Source organism: Balaenoptera ricei, chromosome 3 (genome assembly GCF_028023285.1).
Source record: "Balaenoptera ricei isolate mBalRic1 chromosome 3, mBalRic1.hap2, whole genome shotgun sequence".
In the NCBI taxonomy this organism is placed as follows: Eukaryota; Metazoa; Chordata; class Mammalia; order Artiodactyla; family Balaenopteridae; genus Balaenoptera; species Balaenoptera ricei.
In genome coordinates, this window is record NC_082641.1 from 172,731,139 (window position 1) to 172,753,704 (window position 22,566).

At 53.8% G+C, this 22,566-nt stretch overlaps 1 protein-coding gene across 1 annotated transcript; it reads left to right on the forward strand.

Annotated features, from left to right (window-relative positions):
• The first annotated feature begins 585 nt into the window (after positions 1-585).
• MAST1 (microtubule associated serine/threonine kinase 1) lies at positions 586-22,297 on the forward strand. The gene is made up of 26 exons (XM_059919796.1): positions 586-668; positions 2,330-2,418; positions 2,894-2,969; positions 4,951-5,029; positions 6,885-7,045; positions 7,164-7,239; positions 7,412-7,621; positions 9,326-9,427; positions 9,531-9,663; positions 9,743-9,810; positions 12,487-12,566; positions 12,656-12,864; positions 15,131-15,269; positions 15,385-15,517; positions 15,654-15,819; positions 15,924-16,025; positions 16,190-16,312; positions 16,834-16,943; positions 17,684-17,862; positions 17,942-18,189; positions 18,524-18,730; positions 18,925-19,154; positions 19,468-19,590; positions 19,716-19,852; positions 20,710-20,897; positions 20,998-22,297. The coding sequence occupies exons 1-26, from the start codon at positions 586-588 to the stop codon at positions 22,233-22,235; spliced, it is 4,689 nt and encodes a 1,562-aa protein (XP_059775779.1). The 3' UTR covers positions 22,236-22,297.
• Positions 22,298-22,566: the final 269 nt, after the last annotated feature.

Genomic DNA, 22,566 nt, shown 5'->3' on the forward strand with positions numbered 1-22,566 from the left:
TCAAGAAATATTTTTCAAATAACGACTCCTGGATGTTTTCATTTGCACAAACACATACTGAGACGCCAGTTCAGGAGTCCTATAGGGGGCCCTCTGCTGTTCTCTGGGGGTCGGGAGAGGAATCACCCTGGTACCCTTTTCCCCTAGGAGCCCAGCCCTCACCTCATGGCCAAGGGCGCAGGTGACCATGCTGGTGAAGGACCTGTCCCATCCCACCTCTACCCCTCCAGGGGGCTGACAGGGCTTTTGGGCAGTGGCTGCTGGTACCCGCTGACCTCTATCCTTTTGCTTCTTTGCCTTCCAGAAAGATTTGCCCCTGCCCCGGAAAAGCAGCAGGTGAGCCCTGGGGAGAAATGCGCGGGGCTGGCCGCCCCTTCTCCGGCCCGGGTGGGGGCGCCAGGCGCGCGCGCAGGCGGGGCCAGGCGCGCTGGTGCACTGCAGCGCCCCCTCCTGGCGGGCGGCAGCCGCAGGCCTTCCCCTCCCCCGCCCTACCCTGCCCGCTGCGGCTCCAGCCTCCGCCCCGCGCGTTTGCTCCCCGCGCCGCCACCGCTGCCGCACCTGCCACCATGTCGCCGCCGCCGGGTCATGTCTGACTCTCTCTGGACCGCGCTTTCCAATTTCTCGATGCCCTCCTTCCCTGGCGGCAGTATGTTCCGTCGCACCAAGAGGTAGACCCCCGATCCCTCAGACCCTGACCTGGCCCTTCCCCCAAAGCCGCCCTCCGGCTGCTGCTGCAGGGCGGGGCCCGGGATGCTGCACCCGGTCCAGCTGCGCCAGAGGTGTTCGCTCGCGCCTTCCTGCCAGGGATGGGGCTGAATGGGGGGCAGTGTGGGCTGAGGCTGGGGGGACTGCACGCTAGAAAGGACCGCCGCGGGGGGAGGGGGCTGCGCCTGGTGGGGGATTGAGGCGCCTTTGTCTGATGGCGCTATGGGCTCCGGCAGCCCGGTGAGGGTAGGGGAAGAAGGGGAGGGTGGGGGGCTTAGCACCCTCAGAACAATAGCCGCAGCCTGGCCTCCCCCCACCCCCATGCCGCGTGCTCTGGCCGCGCGAATATGCTCAGTCACTGAGCCGGGGAGGGGGGTGTGTGCGAAGAGAATGCAGGGGCTGGAGGGTCCCTCTTTGGAAGCTGGGATCCTGAGGGGCAGAATGAAAGGGGGGTGCTTTTATCATAGCACAACCGCCTCCCAAAGAACACAGCCTCATACGAAAAATAGTGACACACAGCGTCACGCAGGACATGGTGTCACACACACATACACATACAACAGCCCTAGTGTCCCAGATACACCCGGGAGTTGCCACGCGTACCCAGCCATATGGTGGCCATAGGTCAGAGGCACGCACAGACACACAAGGGCACTCGCAGCATCACACAGACAAGTAAGCCCACAGGCACAGTGTAGTGTACACTCAGTAAGATGTCACATGCCTGGTGATCCACACACACAATTGTGCCATCTGAGATGAACACAGACACATGTGTGGCAATGACATCCGTGCAATGTCACAATATACGATATCACCTAAGCATGTCTTATGCTGTGTCACACGGATGACAGAATAACAGACACAGAATCTTGCAGAGTCGGAGACACACACAATATCACACGTTTTCACTCGTTTTCATCCATGTCACACACAGTGGTATGCTCAGACGTGCCCAGTGTCACAGGGTGTTAAACTCACACACAGTAGATGCCACACGGGAACACACATGGTGAATGTCACACTCAGACACAAGGACAGTATCTCATACAGACTCAGATTGCTACACAAAGACAGACACGTAGCAGAAATCATGCATCGCGCACACTTTACAGCACACAGTGGCACATCTAGTCATGGACAAGTGGCGTTACACTGTGTCATATAGACACACAAAGCCACAGGTCATGTCACACAAGATAAACCCAAGGACTGTCACACATGATGTCACACTAGGATGCTCCCAGGGCTGAATTCACACACGGGGTGCCACACCTGGATACACACAGAGAATGTCACTCAAGGACCCAAAGACCCACAGACACTCAGTATCTCCATTGGTATCACGTGGACATGACTATCACTCCGTGACTGATACACTGTGCCATACATGGTCACACATGATCCACACCAGGAGTCTTGCACATACACAACACATACGCATCCCATACACAGTCCTACCGAGGCCTCCACTGCCTCCTCCTCTGAGCAGTCCTTTGGGAGCACATCCAAGCACACACAGCTGGGAGACAGGTGGGGATCTGAGATGGGAGGGCCGCGGGTTGGGTCCACAAACTCACTGGGCTACGGCCGGGTCCGGCCCCTTGCCTCGCCTTCCCCGCAGCTGCCGCACCAGTAACCGGAAAAGCCTCATCCTGACCAGCACTTCGCCCACGCTGCCGCGACCCCACTCCCCACTGCCTGGACACCTGGGTGAGACAGGTGGTGGGTTTGTGGGCCAGACTAGAGGAGGCGTGGTCACAGGCGAGGGGTATGTCCATGCCACAGGAGGGTGGTCCAGAGTCTAGACGGAGAGGACCCGGATTGGACAAGGGGCGGAGCCATCCTTGTGTTGGCTTGGCCTGTCCGCAGGGGGACGGGCATTTGTGGGCGGAGGCCCAGGAGGAGCTTGATTGGAAAGGGGATGGAGCAGAAAGGAGGAGCCATACCTAAGGGGCGGGGCCACCCCGAAAAAGACGGAATCGGCCTGGAGAGGGGCTGGGCTGACTCGGTAGCCAAAACATTTTGAGAGGCAGGGCCACAGCTAAGGGGAGCTGTCCACCCATACATGGGTGGGATTAGACTAAAGAGGGGGCAAGCTGCTGTTTGGAAACCACTTCGAGGATCAGGAGGTTTGATGGGATTGCCTTCCATCCCAAGCCTGAAGATCCCTCTCTTTCCGCCACAGGTAGCAGTCCCCTGGACAGCCCCCGTAACTTCTCCCCCAACACCCCCGCCCATTTCTCCTTCGCCTCCTCCCGAAGGTGAGTCCCTCTCCCCAGGGCCCCAGAACCCTGGCCATACCCTCGCTACCCACCGTCTGGGCCACCATCTGTTCCCCTTCTAATTGCACCTGAGTCAGGCCTGAGGGACCCGCAGAGTGCCCCAACGTCATGGCGGGAACAGGCACCCAGCCTTAGGGGCGGGACCTATAAGAAGGCGGGGCCAACCACCAGTTCAGAACCAGGGAAGGGGCGGGGCTTCCTTTGCCGCGGAGCGAAAGCGCTTGCGCTATAGGACCTGGGTCTTAGTCTCCCAAGCCTTGCTCGCCAGGCCAGGCGTTTCCATAGCAACAGGACAGGGAAGCAGGGAGGAAGTGCGCAAGCGCAGGCTGCTTGATACCCATCGAAGGACTTGGTCCATGACGTGGGGGAGGGCCCCTAGGGCTATTTCTCGAGGGCCCAAGAGGAGAAATCTCAGGTTTCCCTCCGGGGGTCTCTGGGTTTCTGGAGTGTCCCTAAGATGAATTTTCTGGGGGGCTTTGTCAAGATTGGGGGAGGAGGAGAGATTCTTTGAATTTTGAGGGGGAATCTTCGAGGAGTCACCAGGGTGTTTGGGCGGGTCTCTTTTTCTTTGAACTTTATTCATTCTAAAAACGTTGTCTGAACAACTGCTGTGTTCTGGGAGCTGGGATATGGGGTGAACCACATCCTTTCTCTATCCTTGGAGTTGAGTTGGGGAGGCAACGCAGATCACCGCAAAGGCTGGTGAAAGCTGTGGGATGGGAGTCACAGGAGACTGTGGGGACAGAAGACGGCTCCCTTGGAAGAGTGGGGATTCCCTTCGACCGTGGAATTCAACTGAGGGCAATAGGGAGCCAGAAAAGAGCTCCAAGATTGGGCCGGATGTGGTTACCTACATGGAGGGTGAGCTGGGAAGCAGGTGAGCTGAGCGAGGTCACTGCCTGGAGAGAGGAGTCCAGTGCATGGGAGTGTGTGTACATGTGAGTGTGCAATCTGTGTGCTGATGTGGATGTTTGTGAGGCTGTGAATATGGGAGGCAGCCCATGCCTGTTCTTGTATCCATGGGTGTGTATCAACGTGTGAGTGAACGTGTGTGACTGTGCACTTCTAGGGTTGTAAATGTGTGTGTGAATAGCTGAGGAAACATGTACCTCCATGTGTATCTCCATGTGAATGTGTAATTTGTGTGGGAGTGTGAATGAGTGTGTGGCTCTCTGAGAGTTTGAATGTGTGACTGAGTGCGTGAGGGTGTCTTCAATGTGTGTCACGTGAATGTGAAAGTCTAGAGTGTGTGGGGGAGTGTGTGTGTATGTCAGAGTGTGAGTACCAGGTCTCTGTAAGTATATGTGTCTATATGTGTACGTCTATTTTTTCATGTATGATTTTGTGTTAGCCTGGAAACATGTGATATTTGGGTCCATGTATGGAACAGTGAATGCATGTGAGTGTCTGTGTTGAAGAGTCACGTGGTGTGAATGTGTGTGACTTTCAGTGTGTGAACTCAACCGTACCAGTAACAGTAATACTAATGGATGTAGCCATGAGAGTGATTGTGTCTATGGGAGCGTGTGTGTGTGTGTGTGTGTGTGTGTGTGTGTGTGTATGAGGAAGGAACATTTCTTCTCTGAAAAGACCCAAGTGATCTTCCTCTGAGAATTTTCTCATGGGGGGGGGGTCCTCTAGCGGTCATCTTTTGGGGTCCTTCTGGGATGACTTCCTTGAGTGGGCTTTTCACTTTGGGGGCTTGTTTGGCATGAGGGTGACAGGAGAGAAGCATAATGGGAAGGAGCAGAGGAGACTGATCTTTGCTCCAGGTCTCGGGTGCCTGGCTGGAAGACTTCCTCTTTACCTCCTTGACTCTGAGGGACTTCAGGAATCTCAGAGTGCAGATGTATTCCCCCACCTCCTGCTCTGGCCATGGCCAGTGGTTTCTCTCACACCCTGAGGAATGGGGCTGTCTGGTGGGGCCTGGCGGCCTCTGAGCATGTCGACTGGGTTCCAGGGCGGACGGACGCCGTTGGTCTCTGGCTTCACTCCCTTCGTCTGGCTATGGCACCAATACACCCAGCTCCACCGTCTCGGTGAGTGTGGCAGGTGGGACCAGTGGGTGGTAGCCGCGGGGGGCCGGCTGGACTGGCCTAAGTGAGAGCTTTGGGTTTCTCTTGTTCTCCAAGGGTGTCATCTGTCCATCTCTTAGTGAGTTACAAGTCCCCTCCAAGGTCCTGTTCTCCATCTTCAACATATCTTCTTGGGGGTCCTACTTACCTCGGAATTATTTTACAGATAATGACATTAAGGCTCATGTGTTAAGCCAACTGCCCAAGTGTCTGCAGCTGGCCAGGGCCAGGACACACCCCCTTCACCCAGAGCCCATTTGCTCCCCCACTGCAGTACCCAAAGTCTCTCTCTCCATCTGCCCCCTTTTCTACCTGTCTCTCTGGTTCGCTCATCCATACATTGGTATGATGTTCAGCAGACATTTATCACATGACTGTCATGTGTGTGGGGCTCTACAAGCTGGGCCAGGGCCCAAGGATTCACAAAGCCCTCATAGGAGGAGACAGATCAGTAAGAAGGCATTTATAACTCGGGGTGCTGGGGTGGTCAGAGCTGTGATGGGGGTAGCATAAGACAAGGTGATGATAGCAGAGGGGAGGCACCTGATTGAGCTGGAGGGAGGGTCAAAGAAGGTTTCCTGGAAGAGGTGGCATTGAGCCAAGACAAAGGATCAGCAGGAGTTTGGCAGGTGGAAGAGGGAGGGAAGGGTGTTTCAGGAAAGGGGAGCAGCATGTGCAAACTCCCAGAGGCAACAGAGAAATTTCACATTTAGAAAGGTGAAAATAGCCTTGTGTGGCTGGAGCTTTGGGTTGGAAGTGGAGGGATGGAGGTGAGGCAGGCAGCAACCCTCATAATGCTGGGACTTCTTGGACAGGATCGTGAGGTGGATTTTATTCTAAATGCAGTGGGAAGACGTAGAAAGGCTGTTTTGCTTTATATTAAATTAAATTAAAATTTCAGTCTGACCTACTGATTCTGTAAGTCATAGATTATGTGCACTGAAAAGATTAATAGATAATGATGGGATAGGGAGTTTTAAGCAAGGAAGTGAGTGATATCATGTTGAAAAAGATCATTCTGCCTGCAGAATCAGGTGGCTGTCCTTGTGTTTCTCCACTGATGTCTGTGGGTCTGTGTTTGCCCCAACTGCATGCCAGGCCCTGACTGGGGCCAAACAGAACCAAATCCCTGCCCTGGAGGAGCAGACGGCAATAACAAATAAGTCATAAAGATGTACAGTAGTAAGTAAGGAGATAAGAAGTCAGCAAGAAGAAACGAGTTGGGGCAAGGAGAGGGAATGATGCGTGTGGTCAGAGGAGGCCTCCCGAAGGGTGACTGTAAAGCAAAGACTTGAAGGAGAAGTGATCCATAGTAGATGTGTGACAGACAGAGGGAACAGTCAGTGCAAAGGCCCTGAGGCACTAGTGTGCCTGGTTTGTTCAAGGACCATCAAGGAGGCCTGTGCAGCTGAAGCAAAGCAGATGAGGGGGAGAGTGGGAGGAGGTGATGGCAAGGAGACAGGATCAGATCTTGCAAGACCTTGTGGGCTGTGGGGAGGACTTAGGCTTTCACCATGAGTACGGTGGGAGCCATGGAGAGTTCTGAACAGAGGAGGCATGAGACTTGACTCAGGTTTTCACAGGCTCCCTCGGTCCACTTTCATGTCTGTGTCACTGTTCTCATCTGTGTCTGTCCCTGCTCCCCCGCCCCCCTCTGTTGCCAGGAATCCCAAGCTGAGCCTTGGGATCCAAGGATCATAAGCCAGGTACAGATTCTGCCCTTGCTCAGTGGCCCGCCAGCCGCGGGGGTCCCAGACCAGGGTCCCGAGCTGTGGGGGAATCGTGGTGGCTCTGACCCCGGCCCCGCCCCTCCCCCCAGTCTTCCTGCTCCTCCCAGGAGCGCCTGCACCAGCTGCCCTACCAGCCCACCGTGGACGAGCTCCACTTCCTCTCCAAACACTTCGGCAGCACCGAGAGCATCACGGATGAGGATGGTGGCCGCCGCTCCCCTGCGGTGCGGCCTCGCTCGCGGAGCCTCAGGTGGGCCTGCATCCCCCTCCCCGTCCAAGCTGGTGGGTCTGGGGCTCATGCCCTGCGAGACGCCTGTCTGCAGTTTTGGAGGTAGGTGACTGGACGCGATGGGCTTCTCTCTCCGCAGCCCCGGGCGCTCTCCCTCCTCCTACGACAACGAGATCGTGATGATGAACCATGTCTACAAGGAGAGGTTCCCAAAGGTGAGGCGGGGCAGGGGGCGGCTGCAGGGAAGCGGGGCGGCCGGAGCCCTCGCTCGCCTTAGCTCCGCGCGCCCCCTGGTGGCCGGCGCTGCGCCGTGCAGGCTTTGGCAACCACTGCCTCCGGGCTGAGCCCCGCGCCGGCTTCCCGGCCCTGCCTCCGTCCCTTCCGCAGGCCACCGCGCAGATGGAAGAGAAGCTGCGCGACTTCGCCCGCGCCTACGAACCTGACAGCGTGCTGCCGCTGGCCGATGGCGTGCTCAGCTTCATTCACCACCAGATCATCGAGCTGGCCCGGGACTGCCTGACCAAGTCCCGCGACGGCCTCATCACCACCGTATACTTCTACGAATTGCAGGAAAACCTGGAGAAGCTGCTGCAGGACGTGAGTGCACCAGGAGGCCGGCCACACCTCAGGCTCTGAACCCCCAAATCAGGCTCAATGGCCCCATACTTTCCTTCACCCCACATCCATTCAGGGGGCGCCTACCACGTGCCAAGGGGCTAGTGTGGATTGAAGGGTGGAGGAGAAAGACTAAAGCCCCGCTCTAGGTCGGATGGAGGAAGCAGGAATTTATATATATACATATATATTTCACAAAATGCACCTTTTGCCTTTATTTCATCAAAATCACTATATTGTTATAACCAAGATTTTCACATAATTTGGTGATATTGACAGTAATAATTTAAAAGTTTCTTTTATTTTTTCACTGTTTTAATTAATTTTATTGGAGTACAGTTGATTTTCAACGTTGTGCTAGTTTCTGCTGTACAGCACAGCGAATCAGTTATACATATACGTATATCCACTCTTTTTAGATTCTATTCCCACATACGTCATTACAGAGTACTGAGTAGAGTTCCCTGTGCTATACAGCAGGTTCTTATTAGTTATCTATTTTATACAGTTATCTATTTTATATGTCACTCCCAATCTCCCAATTTATCCCTCCCAACCTCCCAAACAGGAAGCAGGAATTTAACATCCTTCACCTCCTTCAGGTCTTTACTCAAATGCTACCTCCTCAGATGGCATCAGGACTGAGACTAGGATGAGGCAGGTGATTTTTTTCCCCCTTCAGAACATTAATTATTGAAAAAGTTGAAAAAAAAAGGTATGTTAAAACTTAACATTAAGTTTAAATATTTTATTTATAATTAAACCAAAATTTGTTATAATTTAACTTTCCTGGTTTTAATGGAAACGAACTAATCAACAATACTGTTTTCATTAAAATCATTAATCATTTGAAAAACATAAAAACATGTAGAGATGGTCCCACACATTTCCTTTTGATTCAAGCTCCAGTATGGTTTGGCCCAGCCCTCTGGGATCCTGTCCTTATTTAAATTTTTCTGGGAATTCCCTGGCGGTCCAGTGGTTAGGACTCGGCGCTTTCACCGCCAGGGCCCAGGTTCAATCCCTGGTCAATCCCTGGTCAGAGAACTAAGATCCCACAAGCCTCGCGGCCAAAAAATAAACAAATAAATTTTGCTTATCATTTTTTTCTGCATTAATTTTTATTTTTCAAATAGTGCATTAAAATATTAGTTATCTTGAAGACTGAGGTTTTTGGTGTCCAAGGTGACTGCCTCATTTGCCTCACCATAGTCTTGACTTTGATGGGCATGATAGATAAATTAATATGTGGCCTGTTTGATAGGAAACAGGAACAGGAGAGTAGAGTAATGGCGATTGAGAGTCCTACCAGGTAGTGGGGTGTGATTTTGGATTGGAGGGGTCAAGGCAGGCCTCCATGAGGAGTTGACAACTGAGCAAAGACCTAAAGGAGGAGAAGTAGGAAGCCATGCAAGGATCTGAGGAGAGAGCATGCCAGGCAGAGGGATTTTTAACTCGGCCTGGATTATAGAGCTGTTTTGAAGATGAATTGAGTGAGTGAAGGTTTTAGGACCATGTTTGCTATAACAATAATGATTATTTTTACCATGTGGCCTGGGCCTCAGTTTACTCATCTGTAAAATGGGACAACAGCAACAGTATTGTCAATTCCTGTGGGGATGGGAGAGAAACCTGGCTCAGGAAAGGCACCTGTGAACCACACCCCCACTATGCCCTGCATCCCAGGCCTATGAACGTTCCGAGAGCTTGGAGGTGGCCTTTGTCACTCAACTGGTGAAGAAGCTGCTCATTATCATTTCACGCCCAGCGAGGCTGCTGGAGTGCCTGGTAAGGGGGCTGGACATGGGCAGGGGGCAGTTGGTGGGGGACGGGGGAGGGGTTGGCTGGGACACCTTGGAGTTCACCCTGAGCGCACCCTGCCTTGCCTCAGGAATTCAACCCCGAGGAGTTCTACCACTTGCTGGAGGCAGCCGAGGGCCATGCGAAGGAGGGCCACCTTGTCAAGACGGACATCCCCCGCTACATCATCCGCCAGCTGGGCCTCACCCGTGACCCCTTTCCAGGTGCTGGCTGCTGGGTGCAGGGGACTGTGGGTGAACCAGCTGGGACCCCAGTCTCTACTCACTCTCATTCCCTTCCTAGATGTGGTACACCTGGAGGAACAGGACAGTGGCGGCTCTAACACACCTGAGCAGGACGACCTCTCTGAGGTAAGGCCAGGTGGCCCAGTAGGCAACACTCTGGGCTGTCCCGACTGGTCGGGGCTCACCTCCTGGCTCTTTGTCCTCAGTCTGGGTGGACCTCTTGGTCCCCACTCTGAGCCTCAGTTTCCCCAACTCTAAAATGCGTTAATAATAGCTCTTCCTCCATAGGCTTTTTTCTTTTCATGGTAAAATACACATAACATTGTTATTTACTACATTCACAACGTTGTGTGGCCATTACCTCTGCCTAGTTCCTGAACATTTTCATCATCCCAAAAGGAAACCTTGTACCCATTACACAGTTCCTCCCCATCCTCCCTCCCCCACAGCCCCTGGCAACCACTGATCTGCTTTCTAGATCTTTCTGTCTCTATGGCTTTGCTGATTCTGGATATTTCATATAAATGGAATCATTCACTCTGTGGCCTTTGGTGTCTGGCATAATGTTTTCAAGGCTTATCCATGCTGTAGCATAAATCAGTACTTCATTCCTTTTCATGGCTGAATAAAATATGCCACATTTGGTTTATCCATCGTGCATCAATGGACATTTAGGTTGTTTCCATCTTTTAGCTATTGTGTGAATAGTGCTGCTATGAACATTTGTGTACAAGTATTTGTTGGAACAACTGTTTCAGTTCTTTTAGGTACATAACTAGGAGTGGAATTGCTGGGTCACATGGTAATTCTAGTTTTAATTTCTGGAGGAACACTGCATGGAGTTTTGAGTGGGTTGAGTGTCTCTGTGTGTTAACAGCTCAGCATAGTAAAAATTACTATAATTCCACCCCCCAGGCCAACCACACTTGGTAGATGTTCCACATATCTGGTGGAGATTGCCCACCATAATGGTCATGCATGTGTTTCCTCTGAGCTGCCTAGTGTTTTCAAAAATGTGAAACAAAATATAGAAATCAGAAGATTAAAATTAGAATCTGGGTTTGTGCCTTTTTTGAAAAATTAGAAGTTCTGACAATACTGTGATGGAACCAGCTGGCATTGAGTGGGGGCTGGCCTATGATATGGGGTATCTACACCCCAGTCACCCATGGCTCTCACCTGGTATGCCTGGCCCCTGAAGGCATTTGGATTTGTAACCTTTGTTTCAAATTGTGTCTAAGAATTCACACATACATACACACACATCTGTCATATATATATATATATACATATATATATATGTATATATATATATGTATATATATATATTTTTTTTAAAAATCTCATTATACATGCCATTTGTTTAATTTTTTGAATAGGTAATGGAATGACATCACTCAAAAGTCTAAAACTCTAAAAAGGTATTTATCTTTAATTGTTGTTTGTAGGATCCTATGTAATTCCATTCAATCAAACTTGTGAATTGAGTGATTCAAATCTTCCATCTTCCTATTCATCTTTTTTTTGCCAGATTGATCTGATAGTTTCTGAGAGCCATGTGTTAAATTCTTGTTTTGAGTAATTTCTCTTTGTAATTCTGTCAATGTTTGTGTCAGACTCTTTTGGGCTACATTTTTAGGAGTGTAGAGTTCAATATTTTTATATCTCATACATCTTTTTGTGAAATATTTATGTAATAAATCTCTTGTCCCTAAGAAAAATAAATATTACTTTTAAAAAAGGCATACAGTGAAAAATCTTATACCCACTCTTGTCCCCCACATCCCTATTACCTCAAATATGATTATATCTTGTCCCCTTTTTCACACAAAAGCATACAGTAATATTGTTCCTTGTCCCCCTCCCCATTTAACAAAATACTTTGGAGAACTTTCTAATAAGTGTACAGAGATATTCCTCATTTTTAAAATGTACAGGACTTCCCTGGAGGTCGAGTGGTTAAGACTCCGAGCTTCTACTGCAGGGGGCACGGGTTCGATCCCTGGTCGGGGAGCTAAGATCCTGCATGCGGTGCAATGCAGCCAAAAACAAAACAAAACAAAACAAAACAGTGGTACAATATTCCTTTAGATTATATCCCCTCATGTGTTTATTTAACCAATTTCCTATGTATGGATTTTTTCCAGTCTTGCAATGAGCAGGATAGTACATATGTCATTTTTCACATGTGCAAGCATATCTGTAGCATGAATTCAAAAGTGAAATTGCTGGATTAAAGGGAACATGCATTTGTAATTCTGATATACACCCAGGTACCTTTCATGGGGGCTGTACCAATTTATACTCCCAACAGCAAGGTATAAAAGTATCTGTTTCCCCACAGCTTTGCCCACAGAGTGTCAGCTTTTTGGATTTTTTTTGCCAATCTTCTGAGTGAAAAATGGTATCTGGGGGTAGTTTTAGTTTGCCTTTTTGTCATTATGTGTGAGGTTTAACATTTTTTCACATGGTTAAGAGCTCTAACTCTAGTTCACATATCTTGCCTATTTTTTCTCTTCAATTGTTAGTTTATTTGTTGATGTCTGAGAGCTCTTTATATATTAGAGTGATTAGCCATCTTGTAGGTTTCTTTCCTAATGGAGAGACGTTAGTTATCAATATATGACTTCAGTGTCAGCCAGTCTTGGGTTCAAGTCTTGACTTTGTTACTCCCTCACTGTGGCACTTGGATGAAGGACACACCCACCCCCTCTGTGCCTCAGTCTCCCCATATGTTAGGTGGAATAACAAGAGTGCCAATCTCATGATGATGATGGGGTGGTCTCCATCTTTCCCCTGCAGGGCCGAAGCAGCAAGGCTAAGAAACCACCTGGAGAGAATGACTTTGAGACCATCAAGCTCATAAGCAATGGTGCCTACGGGTGAGCCACCCGGGGCTCTGGCGGGGGGAGGGTGGCGGAGGCCGGGTGTCTCGGAGGTGATGGCCGGTCCTCGCTCTCTCCCCCTGCAGCGCCGTCTACCTGGTGCGGCACCGGGACACGAGGCAGCGCTTCGCGATGAAGAAGATCAACAAGCAGAACCTGATCCTGCGCAACCAGATCCAGCAGGCCTTCGTGGAGCGCGACATCCTCACCTTCGCTGAGAACCCCTTTGTGGTCGGCATGTTCTGCTCCTTTGAGACCCGGCGCCACCTCTGCATGGTCATGGAATATGTGGAAGGTGTGCCTGCCTGCAGGGCTGTAGGGAAGATGAGGGGCTGCTCGCTAGTCAGGGCTGCTGGGGGTGGCCTGCCTGAGTCCCAGTCACCAAATTAACTACCCACCTGTATGTTTATCCAGCCATTTATCCATCCAGTCACTGATCCTCCATTCCATCTGTTTATTTATATCCAGCCGTCTATTGATGTATCTTCATTTCTCTTCACTGATTTATTTTCATTTCTCTCAATATAGATACATCCATCCAATTATCCATCCTTCCTTCATTTCATCTATTCATTTGCTAATCCATCTGTTTTTCTATCCATATATCTATGTGCCATCTCTCCATCCATCCATCCATTTGATTATCCGTCTGTTTGTCCATCCATATTTCTGTTTATCCATTCCATCGTTATTTATTTTATTCAAGTATAGTTGATTTACAATATTATATTACATCTATTTTTAAAAATTAATAGACTTCATTTTTTAGAGCAGTTTTAGGTTTATAGAAAAATTGATTGGACAGTACTGAGAGTTCCCACATATTCGCTTCCCCCCCACCCCCAGTTTCCCCTGTTATTTACATCTTGTATTAGTGTGATACATTGGTTACAATTGATGAACAAATATTGATACATAATTATTAACTAACGTCCGTAATTTATATTAGGGTTCATTGCTTGTATTGTACATCTATTTTCCATCGATCCATCTTTTTCTATATCTAGACATTCATTCATCTATTTATTCACCTAACTACTTACCATCCATCTATCCAGCAATACCTATTTACCTATTTATTAATCCATCGGCTATCCATCCCTCTTTCTATCCATCCATTTACTGTTCTTAGTTTGATTCATTCATCCAAACCTCCATTCTAGCAGCTATCTCATTTTATCTAGCTAGCTATTTAAATCCATCTATTCATCCACAATTCATCCATCAGTTTATCTGTCCATTTACCATCCATCCAATCATCCAACCACCAATGTATAGGTTTTTCATCTGTTTATCTATCCATCCCCAATATTAATCCATCTGTCGTCCAAACAGACATGTACTATGGTTATTAGGACACACACATGATCTCACAGGGCTACAACTGTGCCACTTCCGAGCCTTAATTGACCATTCAGTCACTCAACAGGTGTCCCCTCATCATCTCCCTCATGCCACATGCTGTGCTGGGCGCTGGTGGATACCCAGACAGACACACTTTTCCCTCATGTAGGTAACATTCAAGTCTGTATAAACATACAATAAACAAGAAAAATAAGCTAAAAGAGACAAGGTTGTTTCATATAGTGAGGATGGCAACAAGGGATATAAGGCTCAAGAAGACCATGGCCACATGGGCACTTTATTCTCTGCATAAGTGTGTGTCAGGATTATCTGGTGGCCAAATTCAGATTCCCTGGCAGTCCAGTGGTTAGGACTCCATGCTTCCACTGCAGAGGGCACGGCTTCAAGAGTCTGATTCATCAGTTTCTGACATAGATAAATCTGGCTCAAGAGAAAAAAAGGAAAGAAAGAAATTTATTGACTTGTGATAGAAAAAAATCCATGTCACCTTCAGGAACGGCTGTATCTAGGTGCTCAAATCATGTCATTAGTAATCGCTCCATATTTTGGCTCTGTGGACTTCCCTTTAAATAGGCCCTGATATAGTGAGGTTACTATCCAACAGATTCCAGTTTACATTCTATGAACTTAGTAACCTTTGTGAAAAAAGAGGGAAAAGTCATTGGCGCAACTTGGGTTACATGCTGACTCAGCTGTTAAACCTGGAAGGAAATCTGGCTCTTGTAAGAAAAAGGAGAAATGGACACCGAGAGAGACTAAAATATGAATGCTGCTTGCAGTAAATCTGGTGGGGGCAAGTAATTTATATATTAAGGCCCCGGACCCTCAAGGTTGAGACTCCAGATCAAGGGCCCAAACTCAGTCGATAAGCAGGCAGCCTTGGCCCAAACCAAACCTTACCTCCACCATCAACTCCCTGCATCACCCAACCTCTCTCTGAGTCTCAGTCCCCTCCTGCGTAAAATCAGCTGATTATACTGACATTGGAGAATGGCTAAGAGGACAAGAGAAGCCTGGTAGAGGGCAGTCCCTGTGCAAGCTGGGGAGAGGGAGACCCCTATCTAAGCCTCAGTTTTCCTTAGCTATAAAATTGGGGCAATGTGAGATGGGGACTTGGTACTATGGTGCATGTTGAGTGCTCAGCTCTGAGCCAGGGGTACCTCCCTCTTCACGTGGGCCTATTCCTTCACCCCCAGGGGGGGACTGCGCCACCCTGCTGAAGAACATTGGGGCGCTGCCTGTGGAGATGGCCCGCATGTACTTCGCTGAGACAGTACTGGCGCTCGAGTACTTGCACAACTATGGCATCGTGCACCGCGACCTGAAGCCTGACAAGTGAGCCTTGACCTTTCCCATCACTCCTTCCCTGCCCCTCGGGAGGCCCTGGCATGGAAGGGCCAGGAGTGAAGTGGATGGTCCTCGCCTCTAAGACCTCAGTTTGTTTCTGCAGCCTCCTTATCACCTCCATGGGGCACATCAAGCTTACGGATTTTGGCCTCTCCAAGATGGGGCTTATGAGCCTAACCACCAACCTATATGAGGGCCACATTGAGAAGGACGCCCGGGAGTTCCTGGACAAACAGGTGTGTGTGCGGGAGTGGGGGTCACTTCGGGTGGAGTGACCCGGCAGGACTGTGGGGCCCAGGGCCTGGCGGGGGACACTGCTCCCCCGGGAGGCCCCTCCTGTGGCCAGGGCGTGGGCTGACGTCCTGCCCCCAGGTGTGTGGGACCCCAGAGTACATCGCACCCGAGGTCATCCTGCGCCAGGGCTATGGCAAACCGGTGGACTGGTGGGCCATGGGCATCATTCTCTACGAGTTCCTGGTGGGCTGCGTGCCCTTCTTTGGAGACACACCTGAAGAGCTCTTTGGACAGGTCATCAGTGGTGCGTGCCTCCGCGGTGGGCAGGCAGGGGGCACGGAAACATGGGCTGGCCCAGGGCCTCATGGACTCCAAAAGCGAACCCCAGCCCTACACCTTGCTCTGCAGATGACATCCTGTGGCCCGAGGGGGACGAGGCCCTGCCCACGGATGCCCAGAACCTGATATCCAGCCTCCTGCAGACCAACCCCTTGGGCCGGCTAGGGGCAGGTAAGGGGTCGCAGAGAATCTGAGCTGGGGGGTCTGTTGTCCGGGAGCAGGGCTCCCAGTGCTGTGTCCCTGGGCCGGAAAATGGGTGGGGAGCTGGGCTGCTTGGCTGGCCATAGCTGTCGCGAGAATCCCCTCCCCTACACCCTCCACCCCTTCCTCCCCAGGCGGTGCCTTTGAGGTGAAGCAGCACAGTTTCTTTCGAGACCTGGATTGGACAGGGCTGCTGAGGCAGAAGGCCGAGTTCATCCCCCACCTGGAGTCCGAGGATGACACCAGCTACTTTGACAGTGAGCGGGCACAGGATGTGGGATCCTTTGAGGGAGCGCTTGCATATGGCCTGGGCTGGGACCCAGCTGGGTAGGAGACTAGCCCCTTAGACGAGAGGAGAGGGCTGAAGTTGTGATGAGAGCGGGGCTTGGCATAGGGGCGGGGCTCAGTCTGAGAAGGTAAGAAAGGAAGCTGGGGTAGGGGTGGGGCCTGGACAGGAGTAAGTTCTAAAATTGGGACTGGACCTAGGTTACGAAGCGGTGCTAGGACGCGGAACTAGGCAAGAGCCTGGGCTGGCGGAGGCGGAGCCAGGGTGGAGAGCGCCTTCGGTGCAATCTGGGGATGTGGCCTCCGTGGAGGCGGGGCTAGACGAAGCCTCAGAGAGTGGGACAGGGACCCAGCGAGGGGGCAGGACCTAAATCTGATCCGAGAAAGGGGCAGGGTCGTGGCCGGGCCTGCAGGACCCGAACCTGGCTCCCGGGGGAGTGTGATTTGAGGAGTGGACCCATGCCCGTGGTCACGATCCACACCTCCACTCCAGCCCGCTCAGACAGGTATCACCATGTGAACTCCTATGACGAGGATGACACGACGGAGGAGGAGCCTGTGGAGATCCGCCAGTTCTCCTCCTGCTCCCCGCGCTTCAGCAAGGTGAGGCAAGGCGGGGATAGGGGTGCGGTGAGACCGTCGGGAGGTGGGACCTGTGTTTAAGTACGGGATGGAGGTGGGCCTGAAGTGGCCAGGGGCTGAGGAGGCTACGGGGAGCAGGGTCCAGGCCCAAGGTCTCAGACTAGAGAAGTTACTGAGGCGGCGAGGATCTGGGAGTGATGAGGCTTGGGCGGGGTGGGGGCGGGGAGGGGAGGCAGCATGGTCTTGGAACCGACCTTTGGTATTGAGTGGAATCTAACGGGAGCCTGGACAGTTGTGGAAATGAGGACCCACAGTGGGGCGGGGCTAGATCTGGACGGGGCGGGGTCAGGGCCTGGGGATGGAGAGAATGAGCAGTGGGGGCTGGGCCAGGCCTTGGCGAGGCTGAGCAACGTCTCGCTTTGAAGAACAGCACGTAGCGGGCGTGCAGACCTGCCTTGGGCGAGGGCACACATAATTGGGCGAGGCCTGGAGAGGCGGGGCAGGAAGGAGAGCCGATTCTCTAGGGCTTGGGCAGGGCAGAGTCTAGAATAGGTCGGAGCCTAATTTTGTGGGGTGAGGCCAGAACTGAAGAACTGTAGGTGGTCGGGGTCGGCCCAGAATTGGGGGGGGTGGGGCACCCGGCTTTACTGGGGCGGAGCGTAGTTTGGCCGGGTCCAGTAGCGGGAATTCGATTGGTTCGCGAGCGAAGGCGGGACCTGGGGGCTCGACTTGCCTCCATCACCACTCATCCGTCCTTGAAGGTGTACAGCAGTATGGAGCAGCTGTCGCAGCACGAGCCCAAGACCCCCGTGGCAGCACCGGGGACCAATAAGCGGGAGCCGAGCGCCAAGGGCCCAGAGGAGAAGGTGGCCGGCAAGCGGGAAGGCCTAGGTGGCCTGACCCTGCGCGAGAAGACCTGGAGAGGGGGCTCCCCGGAGATGTGAGCAGGGGCAGGATTTTGGGTTTGGGGTCTGGACCCGAAGGGGAGTAACTCCTCTGACCACGCCCCCTTTGCGCAGCAAGCGCTTCTCGGCGTCCGAGGCCAGCTTCCTGGAGGGGGAAGCCAGTCCTCCGCTGGGCGCGCGCCGCCGTTTCTCGGCGCTGCTGGAGCCCAGCCGCTTCAGCGCCCCCCAAGAGGACGAGGATGAGGCCCGGCTGCGCAGGTCTCCCCGGCCCAGCTCCGACCCCCCAGGCTCGCTGGATGCGCGGGCCCCCAAGGAGGCAGCTCAAGGGGATGGCACCCCCAGCGCCGGGGACCCGGAGGCCAGTGAGTGCCCCCTCCTGCCGCCTTCCCCAATTCCCCAAGGGCCATATATGAGCGTTCAATGAGCCTGTACTGCTTATGCAAGTTCTCGTGTACTCTTCACACTCCAATCTGGGATTCTCATCAACATGAGGAAGACCCGTATTCCATGGTCAGTTAACAAAAGTATTTGAGCACTCCTCTGAGTCAGGAGCTGTTACTGACGCATGTTACCTGCTCCCATGAAATTCACAATCCAGCAAGGGAGAGAAGTGGGCAGAGCATTCCAGGCAGAGGGAACAGCATGCAAGAAGTTTATAACCTTGGAGTGACCCCTAACCCACCTGCTCTGTTGCAGCTGACCGCCCACGCCCAGGCGACCTCTGTCCAACCTCGAAGGACGGGGACCCATCAGGCGTGAGAGCCACCAATGACCTGGTTCTGCGCCGGGCGCGGCACCAGCAGCTGTCAGGAGACCCGGCGGTAGAGAAGCGGCCTTCTCGAACTGGGGGCAAAGTCATCAAGTCAGCCTCGGCCACTGCCTTGTCTGTCATGATCCCTGCAGGTGACACTGGGCCCCGCCTGGCAGGGGAGGGGCTGCCCCCATTGGTGCCAGGTGCATTTTCCTGGTCCACAGTGACTGGCTCTGGGATGGGCAAGTGAGAGCTCTGGAACTTTGACTTGGGAGAAGGGAGGAGCAGACACAGGGAGAGCTGTGTCTGTTGGCTTTGACCTCTGACCATGGGTCTGTGTCTGCAGTGGACCCCCATGGAAGCTCACCCTTGGCCAGCCCCATGTCCCCACGATCTCTCTCCTCCAACCCGTCCTCACGGGACTCCTCACCAAGTCGGGACTACTCGCCAGCTGTCAGTGGTCTTCGCTCCCCCATCACCATCCAACGCTCGGGCAAGAAGTATGGCTTCACACTGCGTGCCATCCGCGTCTACATGGGTGACTCAGATGTCTACAGTGTACACCACATTGTCTGGGTGAGCGCTCATGGGTGGAGCCTGTGTTCTACGGTGGGGGTGGGGAGAGAGACACCCCCCCCCAGGGGTGAGGGACAGCTCAAACTCTGGAACCAGGCAACCTGGATGAGACTCCTCTGTGACCCTCCTCTGTAACTTTTCCTCTCTGACTCTCAGTTTCTTCATTTGTAAACTGGGGAGAATAATTGTTATTTCATAAACTGTTATGAAGATTACCGTGCCTGCAGAGCTAGGTGTCTGGCACATAAGCTTAGGGAGCTTTCCTTGTTACCAATCCTGTTAATTCTGCTCCTGTGGGGTTCCCTATCCCCAGCACGTGGAGGAGGGGGGCCCAGCCCAGGAGGCAGGGCTCTGTGCCGGGGACCTCATCACCCACGTGAACGGGGAGCCTGTGCATGGCATGGTGCATCCTGAGGTCGTCGAGCTGATCCTTAAGGTGAGTCCATGGGAGAGAGCCAACTGTCTTGCGGTGGGGGTGGGGCGAAGGATGGGGGAGATCCCGGGAAGTTGGAGTTGCCAGAGCAGCTTCCAGCAGAGAACTTTCCCCCTTTCTTCCCCCAGAGTGGCAACAAAGTAGCCGTGACCACCACGCCCTTCGAAAATACCTCCATCCGCATCGGCCCTGCGCGGCGCAGCAGCTACAAGGCCAAAATGGCTCGGAGGAACAAGCGGCCCTCTGCCAAGGAGGGCCAGGAGAGGTGGGTGGGGCCAAGTGCAGTGGGCGGGGCTATAAACAGCAGGCCCCTGGAACACTCCAGTTTATGAGCGATGGCCAGGGCTTACGTGGGAGAGGCATAGGTGAGGACAGGAGAAGGGACATTCACAGGGAAGGTGGCCGGGGCCACCAAGTGAAGAGCAAAACCAAGACAACAGAGAAGGAGGGGCTGGGAAAGCGGGAGGAGTCAGGAAAGGAGGATGTACCAAGCTCCTAGGCTGAAGGAAAGGCACTGTGGGAGCAGAGCTGAGCCAGCAGATGTGGACTAAGAAGGTGCCGTCCAGGAGATGATTCTGCCTTGCCGGATGTATTATATTTAGGCGACTGAGAGGGGCCAGGAGAAGAGATTTCTATCTGGGATGTGTACGCCAGGCCAGTAGAAATAATTTCTTCCCTTATATGTAGGAGGAACTAGGAGAGGTGGGTGGAGCCAGGAGAGTTTTCTGTTTTGATCAGTGGGTTTGACCTGGACAAGGAGTGAGTGGGGATTTGAGAAGCCTGGCTGAGTCCAGTGAATTTCTTCCCACTCTGATAGGTGGGTTTAGTTGGAGAGGGAGGGGCTAGACAGGTGGGCGGGGCAAGAAAAGGTTGGTTCTGTTTTGATGGGTGTTTCCAGCTTGGACTGTGAGTGGTCAGAAAGGAATGGGTAGACCTGAGGTGGGAGGAGCCAAGTGGGACGGAGCTAAAGGAAGTTCTTTGGTCTGGAACTGTGTTGTAGCTGAAGAGGGAGGGGTCAGAAAGGGTGGGTGGTTCCAGGAGGTACCTTGAAGTCCTGAAGTGGGAGGAGCCGGGAGCTCTGGAGTCTGGTCTAGGGAAGGTGGTCCCCTCCTTGTCCTCCAGCAAGAAGCGTAGCTCCCTCTTCCGCAAGATAACGAAGCAGTCGAACCTGCTGCACACTAGCCGCTCTCTGTCGTCGTTGAACCGTTCGCTGTCGTCCAGCGACAGCCTCCCGGGCTCGCCCACGCACGGACTGCCGGCGCGCTCGCCCACCCACAGCTACCGCTCCACGCCTGACTCCGCCTACCTAGGTAGGCCCTGAGCCTGCGCGGGGGCCGAGCTGCGCGCGGTGGCGGGGCGGTGCCCTGGCGGCGCCCGCGGCGCTCATCGTCCTGTCTCGCCCGTCCGCAGGCGCCTCGTCCCAGAGCAGCTCGCCGGCCTCGAGCACGCCCAACTCGCCAGCGTCGTCGGCGTCGCACCACATCCGGCCCAGCACGCTGCACGGCCTGTCGCCGAAGCTGCACCGCCAGTACCGCTCTGCGCGCTGCAAGTCGGCCGGCAACATCCCGCTGTCGCCGCTAGCGCACACGCCGTCCCCGACACAGGCGTCGCCGCCGCCGCTGCCGGGCCACACGGTGGGCAGCTCTCACACGACGCAGAGCTTTCCGGCCAAGCTGCACTCGTCGCCGCCAGTGGTGCGCCCGCGCCCTAAGAGTGCTGAGCCCCCGCGCTCGCCACTCCTCAAACGCGTGCAGTCGGCGGAGAAGCTGGGAGCCTCGCTGGGCGCCGACAAGAAGGGCGCGCTGCGCAAACACAGCCTCGAGGTGGGCCACCCGGATTTCCGCAAGGACTTCCACGGCGAGCTGGCGCTGCATAGCCTCGCCGAGTCGGACGGCGAGACGCCCCCTGTCGAGGGTCCCGGCGCGCCCCGGCAGGTCGCCGTCCGCCGCCTGGGCCGCCAGGAGTCGCCCCTGAGCCTGGGCGCGGACCCGCTGCTGCCGGCTTCGAGTAAGGAGAAAGAGTCCCCGGGTGGCGCCGAGGCCTGCACCCCGCCCCGCGGGACGACCCCCGGGGGCCGGACCCTGGAGCGGGACGCCAGCGGCACGCGACACCAGAGCGTGCAGACAGAGGACGGCGCGGGAGGGGCGGCCAGGGCCGTGGCCAAGGCCGCGCTGAGCCCGGTGCAGGAACACGAGACGGGCCGGCGCAGCAGCTCCGGCGAAGCAGGCACGCCCCCGGTGCCCATTGTCGTAGAGCCTGTGCGGCCTGGGGCCAAGGCTGAGGTGCCGCAACTCCCAAGTGTGGACTCCAAGGGGTTGCAGGAATCTGCACCCCTGGCACCTCCCGCACCTGAGGCCCCGCGGGGCCGGGAGCGCTGGGTGCTGGAGGTGGTGGAGGAGCGGACCACGCTGAGCGGGCCTCGTTCTAAACCTGCCTCTCCCAAGCTCTCCCCAGAGCCCCAGACCCCCTCCCAAACCCTAACAAAGAATGTACCCAGCAGTGCAGGGCCCCCAGCCCCACCTGCTTCCCTCCTGGTCCCCACCACCAAGCCTGAGGTGGCCCTGACTTCCCGGTGCCCTGCTGAAGCTGTGCCCCCAGCAGCCCCGACCAAAAAAGGGGCGCCCTGCCCCATGCCCCCGGGCCCATAGCAGAGGGAGCCACTGGCCCTGCGCTGTACAGCCGCCTGTATACATATGTACACATATAAATAAAGTGCGTCCGTGCTGCGTGAGCTTTCTAGAGCTCGCCCCTCCTCCCCTAGCAAGGCAGGACATCATGTTTCCTCCCCCTTGCCTGTGTGCTTGTTGAGGGGTGGAACTCCAGTCCTGGTTACCATAAAGAGGGGAGGTGAGTCTTGGTTGGCCCTTCCTCGTGATCCCACTTTGTGTCTCACCTATGTGCCAGCTGCCCCCAGACCCTCAGCAAACTGCAGTGCTGTTCTGAGTCCCAGTGCCCACCTGAAGAAAAGATTAACAGCCT